At 33.5% G+C, this 17,526-nt stretch overlaps 1 protein-coding gene across 1 annotated transcript in view; it reads right to left on the reverse strand.

Moving 5' to 3' along the window:
- Nucleotides 1–1,363: 1,363 nt before the first annotated feature.
- The window catches only part of LOC106661324, a 75,044-nt gene continuing 58,881 nt past the window's right edge, over nucleotides 1,364–17,526 (reverse strand). Inside the window, exon 10 of the mRNA XM_014384624.2 lies at nucleotides 1,364–1,649. Within this exon, the coding sequence (XP_014240110.1) occupies nucleotides 1,483–1,649 (167 nt within the window). The 3' untranslated portion in view covers nucleotides 1,364–1,482. The remainder of the gene's footprint in view (nucleotides 1,650–17,526) is intronic.

A 17,526-nucleotide genomic window follows, 5' to 3' on the forward strand; every position in this document is an offset into this window, starting at 1 on the left:
AGCCCTCTCTTCCTTAGTTTCACATTAATTTTATTATCTTTCTCGCGTTTTAACCCTTCTAATTTCATTTTCTGTTCCTCCAGCTAAGTTACGATATTTTATGGTTCAACTGTAACCAACTATCATTTCTCTTCGTCCTATTGCTAGCCTATCTTACATCAGGGTCTCGTCAATTGTGGATAAATAACACAAATAAAAACACAAATACACAGAAACAAGGTAAAAACGCGATAGACTGATTAGCATTCACACTACCCAAGAGTTCTCTATATTCCTCGGGCTAATTTAGCATACGCCTTTTCATTCACGCTAATAAATTACATTCACTTCACGTAATTTTATTAGAGTGAATGAAAGGGCATATGCTCAATTACCCCGAGGAGTGTAGAGTACTCTGGGATGGTGTGAATGTAATTTATTAGCGTGAATGAAATGGCATATGCTCAATCCCAGAGTACTCTACATTCCTCGGGCTAATTGAGCACATGCCCTTTCATTCACGCTAATAAATTACATTCACACCAACCCAGAATACTCGATATTCCTCGAGGTAATTGGGAGTAACCCCTTTATTCACATTAATGTAAAATAATAGAAGTTTGTCTTTAAAAAAGTTAAAATTGATTTATTGTTATTTATTACCTTCGCTACATTTAGGTTCGTGGGTTTCATTTGATATCAAATATCTTCAACTGAGAGGTGAGGTCAAAAGATCAAAGATAATATTAATTTGGCTTAAAAAGAAGAAGAAAAATGTTAAGGATAATATAAATGCAATTTACTTATATAATATTTTTTATTTAAATAAATAAATGTTAAATACAGTGTTTTATCACAGAAAGCTCCTTAATTAATAACAGCTTGGGAAGATGATCAATAATATTTTACAAATCTTAGAAGCAAATATATAAATATAATCAAATTGTCTTAAAAATTAAAAAAATATGAAAAATTACTTTCAATTCCTTTTAAATTTTTATAGTTGGCAAAATTGGCATACATTGACAGGTGCTAAAAGGCCAAATAGATGTAAATAAGTCAGCAGAATAAGAAAAAAATATTAACTTATCCAGCAAGAGTCTGATGTGAATTTTCGTTGTCGGTGGGATCAGCTTTGTTTAGTTAACCTATATTATCTATTGCAAAATACAATATTATTAATTTTTAATTAATAATGGTATAATTCTTTATAGCCGACCTGTTTTTTATATTAAAAATGCCAATCCAGAAACTACTGAACATAATATACTTTAAATGGAATCAAGAGCAATTTTTCAATAAAAATAATAAACTAATGAAATGCGATACTTTACTGGTCGGTCGGGTAAAACTGAGAGATGACTTTTTAAATAAGAGATTTAAAAAAAAAAGAATCTCTAGTTGAAGCGACCGACCACAAGGACAGTTCGGATTCCGACGATTTCGATCTATTCACCACCAAAATACAAGGTCGAAGACCACCGGACATCCTCGGGTCAGTGGTTAAGAATACAGGCCGTAAGGATGTCGCTGTAAGTACTTCCTCCTGTGCCTGATGAGGAGGAGCAGCGTGGCCAAAACGGCGATGAGGAAGAGCGCACCGAGGGTGGCGAAAATCAAGGCCACCCTCGGCCCAGACAAGCAGATCCAACCCTCGTTCCCGTTCAAAGCTGAAACAACATTTAATAAACTATAATTGATATAATGCTTTGAAATCTGTGAAGTTTGAAAATTATTATAATTTCACTTATTTCGTGATCCGCTTGACCAATTAAATCATTACAATTAATTAAGGTTTTTAGTTGAGATGAAAAAAAGCTAATGGCATGAGAGGGATTCGAACCCACGACCTTCGGCTAGATACGAGGCTGCTCTACCACCTGAGCTATCGTGACCTGAGTGGATGAGTGATGTCCGAGTGGATCGAGGTCACGATAGCTCAGGTGGTAGAGCAGCGGCGTATGTAGCCGAAGGTCGTGGGTTCGACTCCCTCTCGTGCCATTAGCTTTTTTTCATCTCAACTAAAAACCTTAATTAATTGTAATTATTATAATGTTAATTTGGATAATTTAGACTAAAATGATAGACCGAATAATAACGGAGTAAGTGGATCATAAAAACCTTGAGTATGTGATGAATAAAAAATTATAAATATCAGATAAATAACTAATATCAGCGATAAATTGATAACAATCTAAGATGTAGATTAGTTTATTATTATTCCTTCGCAGATCCAACCATCTAGGGATCATCTTTGTCGTTCATATCTGATCTTGTTCAGAGTTTTAAGGTCAGATATATCCCAATAGATGTTAATCTTAAATTATCGATAGATTAAAGATTAAAACTAACTAACGACTTAATATTGGATATTACAATTCAAAAGTATATGAATTTACAAAATCCGATCTCCACAAAAGAATATTCGCTTCGGTGGACAAGCCAATGGACAGTGATGGGCAAAAAAGGAGCATGGTAATTTAAAAGAATCGCCGATAAGGCGAGGGTTCGATGTAATTTAAAGTACTTGACATCATTTCCTGTCAGTTCGCACGAAATTCACATTGGCGCCGCTAATTTTAATGATAAAACGACCAAGGGTCAAAATCAACGTCGCGAACTCGGCGTGTTGGTTAATTTCGTTCAAATTAATTTTTACTTATGCTACGGGGTACTACGAACTAGAGAAATTGCAAAAATCTTTCATAAAAAGTGGCAAAACAGCCGCTCCAAGCATAAGTCGATGCGTGTTGTGTAAAATGAGGAGTACAAGTCCATCTATGCCAAATCCATCACAAATCATCCCATGGATGAGAAACTGACGTGGAGTGAACATATAAAGAAAAATTGTCTGCTGTACCAAGTCGGATGTTTGCATCGAAACATCTTTTAGCATGCCATTCCGCTGCATAATAAGCGACTAATGCACATGATACTCTTCGCCCGATCTGGCAATACTCTTGCGAAACATCGGACTTCGATTACCAACTAAAAAAAATGGAGATGGTCCAAAATGTAATACGAAGGCTTAGAACATTTCCCTGGTGTGTGACATATAATAAGGTTTACCGATCTGGAACTTTCAGATATCAAGGGTGGACCCACCACCAGACGTTTCAGACTGGAAAAAACTTCAAGAAAATCTAACACTTATGCTGCAAATCATCACTGTGGACCGTATTTATAAAAATGTTAATAATTATTAAATCGATTAGGTTTCATGGTCGGATTGCCTAAATAAATTCTTTTCAATTAATTAACCTTTAATAAGGTATTGGTTGAGATAAAAAAGTCAGAGTCAGGAGCGGGATTCGAACCCACGACCTTTGGCAAAATACGCCGCTGCTCTACCACTTGAGCTATAGTGACCTCGATCCACTCAGACATCAACTTCCTATCTCAACCCCACCATTTGAATTTTCCCTCCTTTTTGCCGTTTTTCAAATGCCGCGTAATCTATTTGATTCTCGGCGACAAATAAAATCGCCACGGCGAGCTTTAGTGAAGTACACTTCACTTTGGTTATTAAATTCATTAGATTTCATGGTCAGATTGAGTAAATAAATTCTTTTCAATTAATTAATCTTTAAGTAAGGTACTGGTTGAGATAAATTTGTCGCGAACACTTCTTGGTGGTGTGGGACCTGTACTATGGTCGTTTTTGATCATTTTGGACTGTCAGAAGCGTTTCGGCTTCTCGCCATCTTCAGGGATATAAACCAATGCAAGGTTTCAACATAGACCAAGCGTTGAAGATGACGAGTTCTGTACAATACAAAACACCTTTGTGAGATTTCGTCTTGGGATGTTGAAACTGTAGTACTGTTTTCGATCATTTTTGGCTATTGGCAGTGTTTACGTTTCTCGTCATCATCAGAGATATAAAGCAAGGTGAGCTACAACATAGACCAAGCGTTGAAAACGGCTAGTTCCATACAATACGAAAACATCCTTGAGAGATTTTCTCTTGGCGGTGTGGGGCCTGTAGTATGGTCGTTTTTGATCATTTTGGGCTACCAGAAGCGTTTCGGCTTCTCGCCATCTTCAGGGATATAAACCAATGCAAGGTTTCAACATAGAGCAAGCGTTGAAAATGACGAGTTCTGTACAATACAAAACACCTTTGTGAGATTTCGTCTTGGGATGTTCAAACTGTAGTATTGTAGTTTTTGGAACCGTTGAATAAAAACACCGATTTTTGAAAGATCATGGAAAACAAAAGATTTTAGCTAAACATCGAAATTAAGTCAATTTTTGAAAAATGGCACAAAGAGGGAAAAGTCGAACGGTTGTAGGTTGAGATGTGGAGTTGGTGTCCGAGTGGACCGGAGTCACGTTAGAGCAGCGGCGTATTTAGCCGAAAGTCGTGGGTTCGAATCCCGCTCGTGACACCAACTTTTTCATTTCAACCAAAACCTTACATAAAAAGATTAATTAACAATTAAAATTAAGGGTAAGTCTACATATTAATATAAAATAATAGAAAAAATATATAGATCCATTTGAAGTGGTACATGACTAATGGTCGATTACGCTGACTTGGATTAAGGGAGACGTAGCAGGAAATGAAAGCTGATGCACGAGGAAAAGAAATTGGTAAAAAGTAAACAATAGACGATCGCTTTGAAAAATACAAGTCAACTGTGTAAGGAAAGTTCTCTACGTGCTAACACACGAAAGTTGTAAAGATAAACCGAAAAATGTTATTATGTATCAAAAACGTCAAGAATAAAATATACACTTCTTTGAAAGCGAAAAAAATTAAATAAAAATATACGAAACAAAGGTAAAAAGACGAGTGTACTAGGAACTTTGTTGATCTTAGCTTTCTTCCCATAAACAAGTAAATCAAATATCTATTTATCTGTCACAATCTGTCGGCGGTGTTAAGTGGTCACGGAAGGCATGGTGAGCGCCTTGGTCGATTTAGCACCTGCCGGATCTCAAACGCGACCTGAGGTCATCTGCTTGTTTTAAGTGTAAATGTTTGATCACAAAAGAAGAGCAGTGTAAAAAGAAACATAATAGTGCTTAAAAAAATGTGTAAAATTTCTTTCTTAATTCGATAAATTATTGCAAAAGTTCATAATTTGTACGGCTTAAGCAATTTATTGATCTGAGATTAATCGAGCAAGGGGCAGATCGATCCGTCTTGGATAAAGCTTAATAAAATAATGGAAGAAGCGCTTTCTCTTCAAGTTCCAGTCCGCTAGATATATTTTATGGACGGTTGGCGACTATCTCGAAAACGGCTTAAAGAAAATGACCCAATGAAAGATCTAAACAGTTTAAACTGTTAGCTTTGTCTGGGTGGTTGGCGAGTCACGTGAGAACCTACTCAAGACAACTTAAGCCTACTTAAGAAAAATATTAAGTTTTAGCAAACCGTTTTCTCTTATTATTTTCACAAGTATTAATTCTTTTGGTTTAGCCGTCTCCAATCATTATGATGTAAATGCTGATGTTCTTCTGACGACGAGCGAGACTAGGAGGATGAGGATCTTCACAAAACCGAACTATATTTATTTTTATATTCACTAATTGTCGTGGTCCGCTTGACCAATTAATATCTTCCAATTAATTAAGGTTTTTAGTTGAGATAAAAAAGTCAGTGTCACGAGCGGGATTCGAACCCACGACCTTCGGCTAGATACGCCGCTACTCTACCACTTGAGCTATCGTGACTTCGATCCACTCGGGCACCAACTTCCCATCTCAACCGCACGAATTTTCTCTCCTTTTGGCTTCATTTTTTATTTTTATAGTTATTATTTATATTTATAGTTAAATTTGAAAATGCAATAGTTTCGTACCATTTTTCACCTTCAACCTCACGAACTGTAGAGAACTAGAATGAGAAAAAAGCTCTTCTTCTTCCACTGGTTCTCAGTGCTCGTAATTTTGTTTGGATGGAATTAATATTTTTTATCTTGATCTTGTTCCAAATAACAACGTTTCTGTTCAAAACTATAAGATTTATTCTCAACAACTTGAAGAACGTTCAAGCCAAAATTACCCGCCTAGATCAACAAGAGCAAGGTTGGAACGACAGAGTCAGCACCATGCGTGAACAATCTTATACCCAGACCTGCGCCATTTGACGCGTCTTTACTGCTCTATAACATGTTTTTTTGTCAAGATTTTTAACACTAAAAGGATAAAAAAATAGCGTGAACAGAGAAACGACCAAACTTCAAGTTCAAGTTCATCGCCCTGCAGACATCAACGAAAAACCTCAAAATAGTGTAAAAGTGAGACAAATTATGCATAATAGATGCATCAGCCTGTTTATACCCAAATCTCGCGCCATCTGACGCGCCTTTACCGGTCTATAACACTTTTTTCAAGAGACTGTCCATTTTAAAAACCAAACGGATAAAAAAAACCCACGCAAAAAAAAAAACACGAATAAATAGCGTGAACGAGAAACGAGCAAACTAAGTTTGTCGTCCTAAAGACATCAACAAGAAACCTCAAAATAGTGTAAAAGTGATAAAAATTGTGCATAATAGTTTCATCAACATGTTCATACCCAGACCTCGNCTGTCCATTTTAAAAACTAAACGGATAAAAAACAAACCACGCAAAAAAACAAAAACCAAAAACGAATACATAGCGTGAACGAGAAACGAGCAAACTAACTTCATCGTCCTGCAGACATCAACATGAAACCTCAAAATAGTGTAAAAATGAGAAAAATTATGCATAATAGATTCATCAACCTGTTAATATCCAGACCTCGCCATTTGACGCGTCTTTGCCGGTCTATAACACGTTTTTCAAGACACAGTCCATTTGAAAAGTAAAAGGATGAAGAAAAAAAAAGGAAGACAGCGTGAACAGAGAAACGACCAAAGTTCGTCGTCCGGCAGTCATCAATAAGAAACCTCAAAATAGTGTAAAAGTGAGACAAATTAAACATAATTAGATGCATGTCGAGTACTCCTGTGTCAAATAGGAAAGTGAATAACCAACCGCTTCGGTATTGTCGATAAGGGTCGTATTGAAAGGACCGAAGTGCTCGGTACGCTTCCGAGATGTTTATCATGGCGGAGGCAAATGAGGAAGTAGCCGGCTTGACAAAAGGACAAACGACAATTGACATATCGAATGGTTTGTTCGATTCGTGTGGGAGTTTGGGCCGATTGCATTCAACGTTGACAGCTCAATCTTGTCTGGCAAGATTGCGTTGAGAATCTTGTTTGCATGTAATTGACGCGTGTAGGCCAAGAAACGACGACGGCCATTGTCGGACCGTCTCGACTCCCCGGCATGAAACTGAATTATGCTCGAGGAGAAAATTCGTAAATACAAACAAAGGCGAACTGATGAATGCTGGATTTAAACGTAACTAGACTCCAAACGACAAACCAACTCCCGACACCCTGTATATGATTATTTTCAAACAACCTGTCAAACGGTTGTGATATAAACTGACTATTGGAAAGCAAAAACTCTCTCACTCCATATTGTTTTCTAAATTGCGTCTTGGTGAGAACGTTTTATGTTGATTTATTGAGTATTTATCAAAAAGAACCCGGTGCGTGGTTATTAACAATGCAAAGTCACATGATATACAAGATTCGACAGGAGTCTCTCAAGGCGGAGATCTAACACCTCTATTATTTAATATACCGTATAAAAGGGTGTTTAACTTCTGTTCCCCCTCCTATATTTTATTGGGGGATTTTTGTGAAAAACCAAAGAACAAGTAATTTTTTATTTTTCGTCCTGTTTCCCATGAACTAAAACTTGCTAAATTTTGATCTGACTCCCAAGGATAACGATACGGTAGGTACCACTCACATGTGTACGTTTTTTAAATCCCTTTGTAATGCTGAATTCAATGCTCCTGGTGGTTTTTGTTTTGGGCACTCCTTTCTCAAGTTATTTGCACAAAACTTCTTTCCAACTTTTTCAAGCGAATCAAAATTTAAAAAAGTTTAATTAATTCATTCAAAATTTCCTTAAGTTTTTTATTTTTTAATATTATTAATGTGTGGTGATTAGTGACCGTTAATCGATAATTATTCAAAAATCGTGAGTTGCGGTCGGTGTGATGTAGGTTTCAAAAAAACATTTTCTTTATCGTGCCAACGTTTCGATCTTTATTGAGATCATCTTCAGGGCCTGGGATTTACAAACATTGTTTACATTTAACAAATACATTTAGGATGTGGAAAAGTGAATTTACACAATGCAAAATATATTTTTTATATTCATGTATTTGTTAAATGTAAACAATGTTTGTAAATCCCAGGCTCTTAAGATGATCTCAATAAAGATCGAAACGTTGGCACGATAAAGAAAATGTTTTTCTGAAACCTACATCACACCGACCGCATCTCACGATTTCTGAATAATATTATTAATTTTGCCACCTAGCAATCCTTCAACCACGGTTTTTTTCTTTTCCTTCATAAATTTCTTCATCTTTGAAAAAAGTAATTAAAAAAGAAATTACACCACTAGAATGAATATTAAGTGGAGTACGTTTTCTGAAATTTACTGGCCTCTAGGTTTGAAAATAGTTAGAATCACCATAGTACGTTTTTCAACTTTGAAAAAAAAATTTATATTTCTCGCTACTAAATCGCTTATTTCACGAACGTTTCAAAGTTTAGTATTATTAATTTAATTTTTTTTTACGAGGGTTCGCAATAGCAGAAGTTATATCAACCCTCGGAGGGCCGGTGTTTTTGAAAAAAAAGCCAATTAAGTATGTCTGGTTCGAATGTAGGGCCGCTGGATTCGAACCCGGGACCTTTACTTTACAGTGACGAGCGCCGTGTCAAAGACTAAACCTTGCGGCCACCGACGCCCCCTAAGAGATTTCTATTGCATATAGCTTCAGTAGTTAAACTATAGAGCTATCTATTATAATACGTGAGTGATTGACACGATAAAAAATTGTATTTCTATTACATACTTGTTTTAAGGGATAAACTATCTATTTATTGAAAACTGAAGTTTTCCATTTACAAAAACTTGAATTATCCATTGCGATAAATGGGCGACAAACTTGTTTAACAGATCACATTTTTATTAAAAAGATGCACCCAAAGACGAACGTTACAATTTTCAGTAGTAATTATTGTTGGTTGTAATAAAAAAAGATCAAGGTTTCATTTATGTGAGAATGAAATTATTTGAAGGAGACACGAAAAACATACATAAGAAAAACATAAGATTTCATTATGTTCTAGATGGAAACTGATTGGAAAACTGATTTTGCAACAATAAAAAAAAACACTTTTCTATTTCTATTGTCTCATCGAGGCGTAGTTCTAAACAGCAAACACAACCATGCATTTTCAACGTTACTAAAACCGTTCAGCAGACGAGGCGTTTTGCCATTTGAAAAAAAAAAAAAATTGCATGTCTAAGGAATATCTTCGTGCCCTCGTTACTATAATTCTAATAAATTTGAACTATTTGCTGAAATTAGTTTACCAGGATCGGTATGGACAGTTAATTTCTTTTAATTGAAACAACTTTCGAATTAATGCGGCCAAAAAAACTATCCGCTTTAGCTAATAAGGATTTCTTTTATTTCCAAACTCTAAAACTAAAACCAGACTTGACGAACAGGAAGGTTTGAAAATATGATTTTTCCGAGATTTTAACATAAGCTGCGGCAGTTTTGAAAATAATAGCCGGGTTCGTTTAGGAAGATTCAAAGTACGGGCAGATGGTGCCTTGGCATTTCATGGGCGTTGGTAATCAAAAAAATAAAATAAAAAATAAAACAATAAGACAAAACACGGTCTTTTGGATATCATTCAGCATGCCCCTCGCGCAAAAAGAAAATTTCCTTTTTCCTCGTCAGAACAAGGTGGTTCAAGTGTACGCGTTTTCTGATAGTCAGTACGTTTCTAGCTCCCAGCAAAATGGACGAAATGAGTTTTATTTTCTTGAAAGTCCATTGATTAAGGTATTGATGATAGCTGAAGGAATAACAGGGCGTATTAACCACTAATTTTCCACAAGAGACGAGAAAGGAGAGTTTCAAACTCATTGCTAGTCCCTTAAATTATTAACTGAAATTTGAAAAATGGCAAAAAGAGGGAAAATTCGAACGGTAATAGGTTCAGATGAGTTGGTATCCGAGGTGATCAAAGTCATGATACCTCAAGTGGTTAGAGGAGCAGCGTATTGAGCCTAAGGTTGTGGGTTCGAATCCAGCTCGTTACATTAATTTTTCGTCCTAACCAAAAACCTTAGATAAAAAGAAATATTCATTAGAATAATTAATATGGTTAATTTCGTGGTCCGCTTGATCAATTAATATATTATAATTAATTACGGTTTTTAGTTGAGATAAAAAAGTCAATGGCACGAGCGGGATTCGAACCCACGATCTTCGGCTTGATACGCCGCTGCTCTACCACTTGAGCTATCGTGACCTCGACCCACTCGGTCATCAACTTCCCATCTCAACCGCACCTTTTAAGGTTCTTTTGGAGGGAAAATTCAAAAGGTGTGGTTGAGATGGGAAGTTGGTGTCCGAGTGGATCGAGGTCACGATAGCTCAAGTGGTGCCATTGACTTTTTTATCTCAACTAAAAACCGTAATTAATTATAATATGGTTAATTATGATTACTAACCAAATATGGCTTATTGGTAGTGTTGATTTTTTGAGAAACTTTCTCCCACTTTGGCTGAGAATATCTCTGTTGTGATATTTTTGTTGTTCATGTGTCCCACCGATTTTCACTTACAAGTCTAATCGGTTTATCTATATCCACGGTGAAATACCAAAACTGTCTAAATAGAACGTCAGAACGCACGAAAAAATCAAACTGGTTTAAACGCCCGGATGGTCCTGACGGCAAGTTACGTGTTCTGACATGCACTTCACTGCCAAAGTAAACACTCTCATCGGAAAACAAGTATTTATTTAATCACACGACCTCGTCAGAACAAAATTTCGTCAGAATTCACATCCATAGTAATGCCGTCACCGACGCCCCCAATTTCAGTATTGATCACATCTTATCGGAGATTCAATTGCATCAACGGATTTGTCCAAAACCTTTAGTTTTGGAATTATCATTGTTTATTTGAAACAAAGTTGTGAAATCTGAAAAAACAATCAGAGAAAATGCAGTAACTCCGAAACTGCTGAGATTCTTAGTTAATTAAGACTTTTTGGTTCCATTTTGAATGTAGAATATACTGGCAAAGTTTGTACACGAGTAGCCGAACACTGTAAAATTAATAAATTTTATTCATATACTTCAACTAGCATTATTTTGGAAATGTTATAAATTAAATGTCTAATGGCAGTGTTGGGCAAAAATTAGTCATGTCTAATGATTAATGATTGATCCCTCAGACTGTTAGTCATGATTGGTAGTAAGTGACTAATTTAGTCATTAGTCGCCATATTTGATTGATGACTAAATTAGTCATGACTACTAATTAAATACGAGGCATGACTAATTTAGTCACAATATAGTTAGTCATGACTAAATTTCGATAAATCATGTTCAAATGGGTGCTCAAAAAATGAAAAATACACTTCATCACTTTTAAAAATTTTTCTAACAGAAATTTATTTCATCAAAACGAAAATCCTTCAACACCTTATTTAACAAAAATCAATTTTCCAATTATAAGTAAAACTACATCGTTATGAAAAGCCAAAAAGTAATGATAATGATAATAATAATAATAATAAAAAAATCCTATAACAAGCTACACTTTGAAAAGTAAATATGTTTACATAACCGATCAATGTAAAAAATATTTCTTTGAATTAAAATTTATTCCACTTAAAAGGAGAGATTTGTACATTATTTGGAAAATGCACCATCTAGGGGTCTTGATTGTAATAAAATAGACATGCAGAATAATTATGTAACTTTGGTTTTTGTTTACGATAACACTTTTTGAAGGTTGGCCTTGAGCACGACTCACATCTCAAAATTTTTATCCGGAGTCGGTTGGATTTTGGTAAGTTGGTCATTGTAGCCAGAGTTTGGCAAAATCTAACTAATTCAATCATGATTAAGAATTTTGATTGAAGTTTAATCATGATTGAATAAGTCATGAGTAAATTAATCATTATGTGATTTAATCATAATTAATTCAATCATGAGGTATGATTAAATCATATAATGATTAATTTACTCATGACTAATTCAATCATGATTAAACTTCAATCAAAATTCTTAATCATGATTGAATTAGTTTGATTTTGCCCAACTCTGGCTACAATGACTAACTTACCAAAATCCAACCGACTCCGGATACAAATTTTGAGATGAGAGTCGTGCTCAAGGCCAACCTTCAAAAATTGTTATCGTAAACGAAAACCAAAGTTACATAATTATTCTACATGTCTATTTTATTACAATCAAGACCCCTAGATGGTGTATTTTCCAAATAATGTAGAAATCTCTCCTTTTAAGGGGAATAAATTATTCAAAGAAATATTTTTGCCATTAATCTAATGGCACGTCTGAAACGGCGAAGTAGCGAGACTAGAAATACCAGGAGGATCGAGGACAGTATATAGGTTCATCACCCTGCAGACATCGGTTAACTCTAACAAAAGTATTTCTTTTTCGATCAAGACTCTGATTGTTTTCTTATGTTAATGTTTTGTAGTATATCATAGAAAATAGATTGGGGATTTGGCAAAGGAAGAGGGCGTGAACGGAAAGGCCGGTAACGTGACCGGACCGCAATGGAATAAACGTCGGTAAACGGTTCACGATCAGCGTTTAGTTTTTTACTGCCAGGATTACTCCGTACTATTGTCGATATGCCGGTCAAAGGGGATCGGGAAAAGGCGAGAGGATAAGATGTTTTTTCACCTTGTTTTTCGCCTTTGGATGAATTGTAGTGGAAAAGACGGTATGTCTCGAACGGTACAAGGCGGTCCCACCGGTTTTAGTCATGGACAATCTTCGCCTCGTCCCCTCCAGGAGGACGGGAATCCTCTTTCCTCATTTTCCACGTCCTTTTTACCCCGGGGTGCAATACCCGGCCACCAGACAAAGACATCCTCGCTAAAACACGATTCCGGGGAGGGGGATTAACTTCTGTTTTTTACTCTACCCCGAGCCAAAATGAAAAGTGTTTTGTAACAAAGGGGCCGCTAATTCGACGTTTCGGACGGTTAACACTTTTATTTCCCGGTGACGAGTTGCCTTTTTTACCCTTTTTAATGCCCCCATCCACATGTTCAACGAACTAAAAAATGTAAAAACTTCTTATGAAAACCAATAAAAATTTGGCTGTATTCAAAACCAAATATACTAATTATATCCTGGCATTTATTCATCATCATAATTACCAAAGTTAAGTAGCATAATAAATGTTAAGCTAAGTCTTATATCAGAAAAAATTGTTTAATACAACAATTGATTTATGTATTTGTGTTTTTTTCGACACAGCGAGCATATATAAAAAAGTTATCGTTATAAAGAAAAAATGGGAAAAACGAGGGAAAATTCAAAAGCTGGGGGTTGAGATGGGAAGTTAGTGTCCGAGTGGATCGAAGTCATAGCTCAAGTAGTAGAGCAGCGGCGTATCTAGCCAAAGATCGTGGGTTCGAATCCCGCTCGTGACACTGACTTTTTTATCTCAACTAAAAACCTTAATTAATTGAAAGATATTAATTGGTCAAGCGGACCTCAAAATCTAGTGAATGAAAATTTATGTTTACAATAAATGAGAATAACTAAAACAAATTGTAATATAATACCATAACTCGGTCAAAACAAGTACAAAATATTTTTGCTTGCTAAAGGAACGTAACTCTAAATAACATAACTTANATCCCGCTCGTGACACTGACTTTTTTATCTCAACTAAAAACCTTAATTAATTGAAAGATATTAATTGGTCAAGCGGACCACGAAAACTAGTGAAGTTATAAAGAAAGTATAAAATTAAAACAAATATTGAATGGCAAATATTTGGATTATTACAGTTATATTCATGGCTTGCATACTTTATTACAAAACACAATATGTTCTCGTAATTTTGTCTTATTTCTGTGTTTATTCGTAAATTAATTGACCGAAATAAAAGATAAATCATACTTAATTTAATTATTTACTTTAAAAAAACAAACAAAAAACAAGAAAGATCAATTGCATCAAAAATATAAAAAATTATGAAAAAAAAGAAAAAAATTAAGTTTAAAAAATAATATATATGTTAATTATGTGGTGTTTGTTTTTCGTAAGCCAATTGTCAAAAATACAAGAAAAACATTTTTAATTTAATTAATAGCTAAAAATTTTAATTTAAATTTAATCATAATTTAATTTTAAAAAACTTAAAAATAAGTTAAAATTTGGAAATATTTTAGATTAATGTATTAATGGCCAGTAAAGAGAGCAAATTTTTGTATAATTATTTGTTTTAACATTAATACGTTTTGGTATTTTCGTGTTTACTAATTAATTTATATGATTAATCAGTCATAATGCCATCATAATCGATCTTCTTTACATATGAAAAATATAGACTTAACTTTTAAGAGACGGAAAATTGCATTATCAAACTATTTAATAATGTTTATAATCATAATAGGCATAAAATAAACTAGAGTTTTATGATTATGATATTTACACAGTTAACTTGAATAAGTTGTTTTAAGTATTTTTTTGTTAATTTTGTTTTTAATAATTAATTTTCATTGACAATGTCATCATCATAGATCTTCTTTACATATAAAAAATGTAATATTTTAACCTTTAATAGGCGGAAAATTGCACTATCAAACTATCTTAAAAACTTTATTATATTTCTTTTGAAATTCATGTGTTTTTTGGTATTGTTATGTTTAATAACTGAGTTTTAATTACATGAGTATATTGTTTTATGCAATTATTTTATTATTTTTGTTTACTAATTAATTTTTCAGTCATAATGCGATCATAATCGATCTTTTTTACATATGAAAAATATAGACTTAACTTTTAAATAGTCGGAAAATTGCATTATCAAACTATTTAATAATGTTTATAATCATAATAAAAATAAAATATATGATTATGATATTTATACAATTAGCCTGAGTAAGTTGTTTTATGTAATTTTTTTGTTAATTTTGTTTTCAATAATTAATTTTTCATTGATAATATCATCTCGATCTTCTTTACATATAAAAAATGTAGTATTTTAACCTTTAATAGACGGAAAATTACACTATCAAACTATCTTAAAAAAATTATTATATTTCTTTTAAAATTCATGTTTTTTTGGTATTGTTATGTTTAATAACTGAGTTTTAATTACAGGAGTATGTTGTTTTATGCAATTATTTTATTATTTTTGTGTTTACTAATTAATTTTTCCGTCATCATGCCATCATAATCGATCTTCTTTACATATGAAAAATATAGACTTAACTTTTAAATAGTCGGAAAATTGCATTATCAAATTATTTAATAATGTTTATAATCATAATAAACATAAAATAAACTGGAGTTTTATGATTATGATATTTATACAGTTAACTCGAATAAGTTGTTTTAAGTATTTTTTTTTGTTAATTTTGTTTTTAATAATTAATTTTCATTGACAATGTCATCATCTCGATCTTCTTTACATATAAAAAATGTAGTCTTTTAATCTTTAATAGACGGAAAATTGTACTATGAAACTATTTAAAAAAATTTTATTATATTTCTTTTAAAATTCATGTGTTTTCTTGGTATTGTTATGTTTTATACCTGAGTTTTAATAATCTGAGTTTGTTGTTTTATACAATTATTTTATTATTTTCGTGCTTAATAATTAATTTTCCATTGATAATGTCATCATAATCGATCTTTTTTTATTTATTAAAAATGTAGCAATTTAACTTTTCATTGTCGGAATATTGCACTATCAAATTATTTAAAAAAATATCATAATAAAAAATAAAAAAGAACTGGGGTTTTATGATTGTGATATTTACGCAGTTAACATAAATGTTGTTTTTTTTGTAAATTTGTGTGGTTATTTTTGTGTTTAATAATTAATTTTTCATTAATAATGTCACCATAGTTTATTTTTACTATAAAAAATGTCAAATCTTTTCATTTTTTAAAGTCGGAAAATAGTATTATCGAACTATTTAAAAAAAAATTAAAAAACATAATACATTTAAAATTGAACTGGGGTTTTATGATTATGATATTTACACAGTTAATGTCATCATAGTCGTTGTTATTTATATATAAAAAATGTATTTAAAAAAATTATTAATATTCAGAGAAAACATAGTTTAATGTCAATTATGTAATTTCCTCAGTTCCGGGCAGGAATTACTTTAAACATTAAGTCACAACTTTACAATGGAAAAATTAATTAATTTAAACGCCTATCAACGATATAATTTTTCCCTGAGTTCTCGATGAAGCGTGTTCTGCAGCCATTCTGTCCGTTCGATTCAGTGAGAAGATCGATTTCTTGCACAAAGGCCGAATTATATACAATTTGAAGCATTGTGCAGGAGGAGCACCGGTGGGAGAAAAAACGGATTTGTATAGCCATCGGCGTCGACTTTCCCAGGGGTGCCAGAGTCAGGCGTTATCCGACGATCATGCCTTTCACGCCTGTCGACCTACGATTTGCCCCCGCGATGCTCAGGGATTACACGAATCGTTTAATAATTCAACCACGACAACTCAAAACATTGCCAATTCGTGCCACCGACACGAGGGGGGTGTATTAAAAAATTTGAATAATCATGGGCGGTTTGAATTATGGCGCCAATTGTGCCTAAATCATATAAATTGAAAGAAGTTTTACCTTTATTTTCACAATTGCTTTCTAATTTCTTTAAGAACTGGTTTAAAGAAATCAATCGGTTGAACACACCAGTCGAATCCATTAAAATGTTGTCTTAGCGGCCAGTATGCAGCCCATTATGTCCGGTTCTCAGGAGAGGCACAAAGGGGATTCATAGCCGTCGATTAGTTCTAGCAACAGGTTGATGAATCCAATTTTTGGCGCTCCATTCATCCTGGGAAGCCGATTTGCGGTACTTGACAAATTAACAGTTTGCTTCCCGAATCGTAACGGTGAGACCGAAAGACTGCGGTCACTGAGGATGACCCAATGAACACGTGATGTTACCGGTACCTTGTCTCAGCCCCGACCATAACCAGAACGACTCCAAGGGGAAAAAAATCAAGTTTTGACAGGGCGTGAAATTACAACGACCTCTTCATTATGGGAGCGAGAAACAAATTGAGAATTAATTTTTTTTTTGGCAGTCATTTTCGTTTAATATGCATGACCTAGCTCGATAAAGCTGTAAACTATAAACTTACATGATAAGAACATATTATCCAACAACGCTAGAAAAACCAGCTATCTTATTTCAGTCCAAAACATCGTTAAGCTTTCAATTTTCAACAATATTTATATAGGTGTTATTTTATAAAATTATATTTTTTTTATTTTTTTATTTATAATTATTTTTATTTTTTATTTATTTATAATTATTTTTATTTTTTATTTATTTATAATTATTTTTATTTAAAGTAAATTCATTATTTATTTAAACCTTTATTTGACGTTTCGGGAATTTA

The sequence above is a fragment of the Cimex lectularius genome, unplaced genomic scaffold, assembly GCF_000648675.2.
Source record: "Cimex lectularius strain Harlan isolate CLEC.00 unplaced genomic scaffold, Clec_2.1 scaffold20, whole genome shotgun sequence".
NCBI classification, from domain to species: Eukaryota; Metazoa; Arthropoda; class Insecta; order Hemiptera; family Cimicidae; genus Cimex; species Cimex lectularius.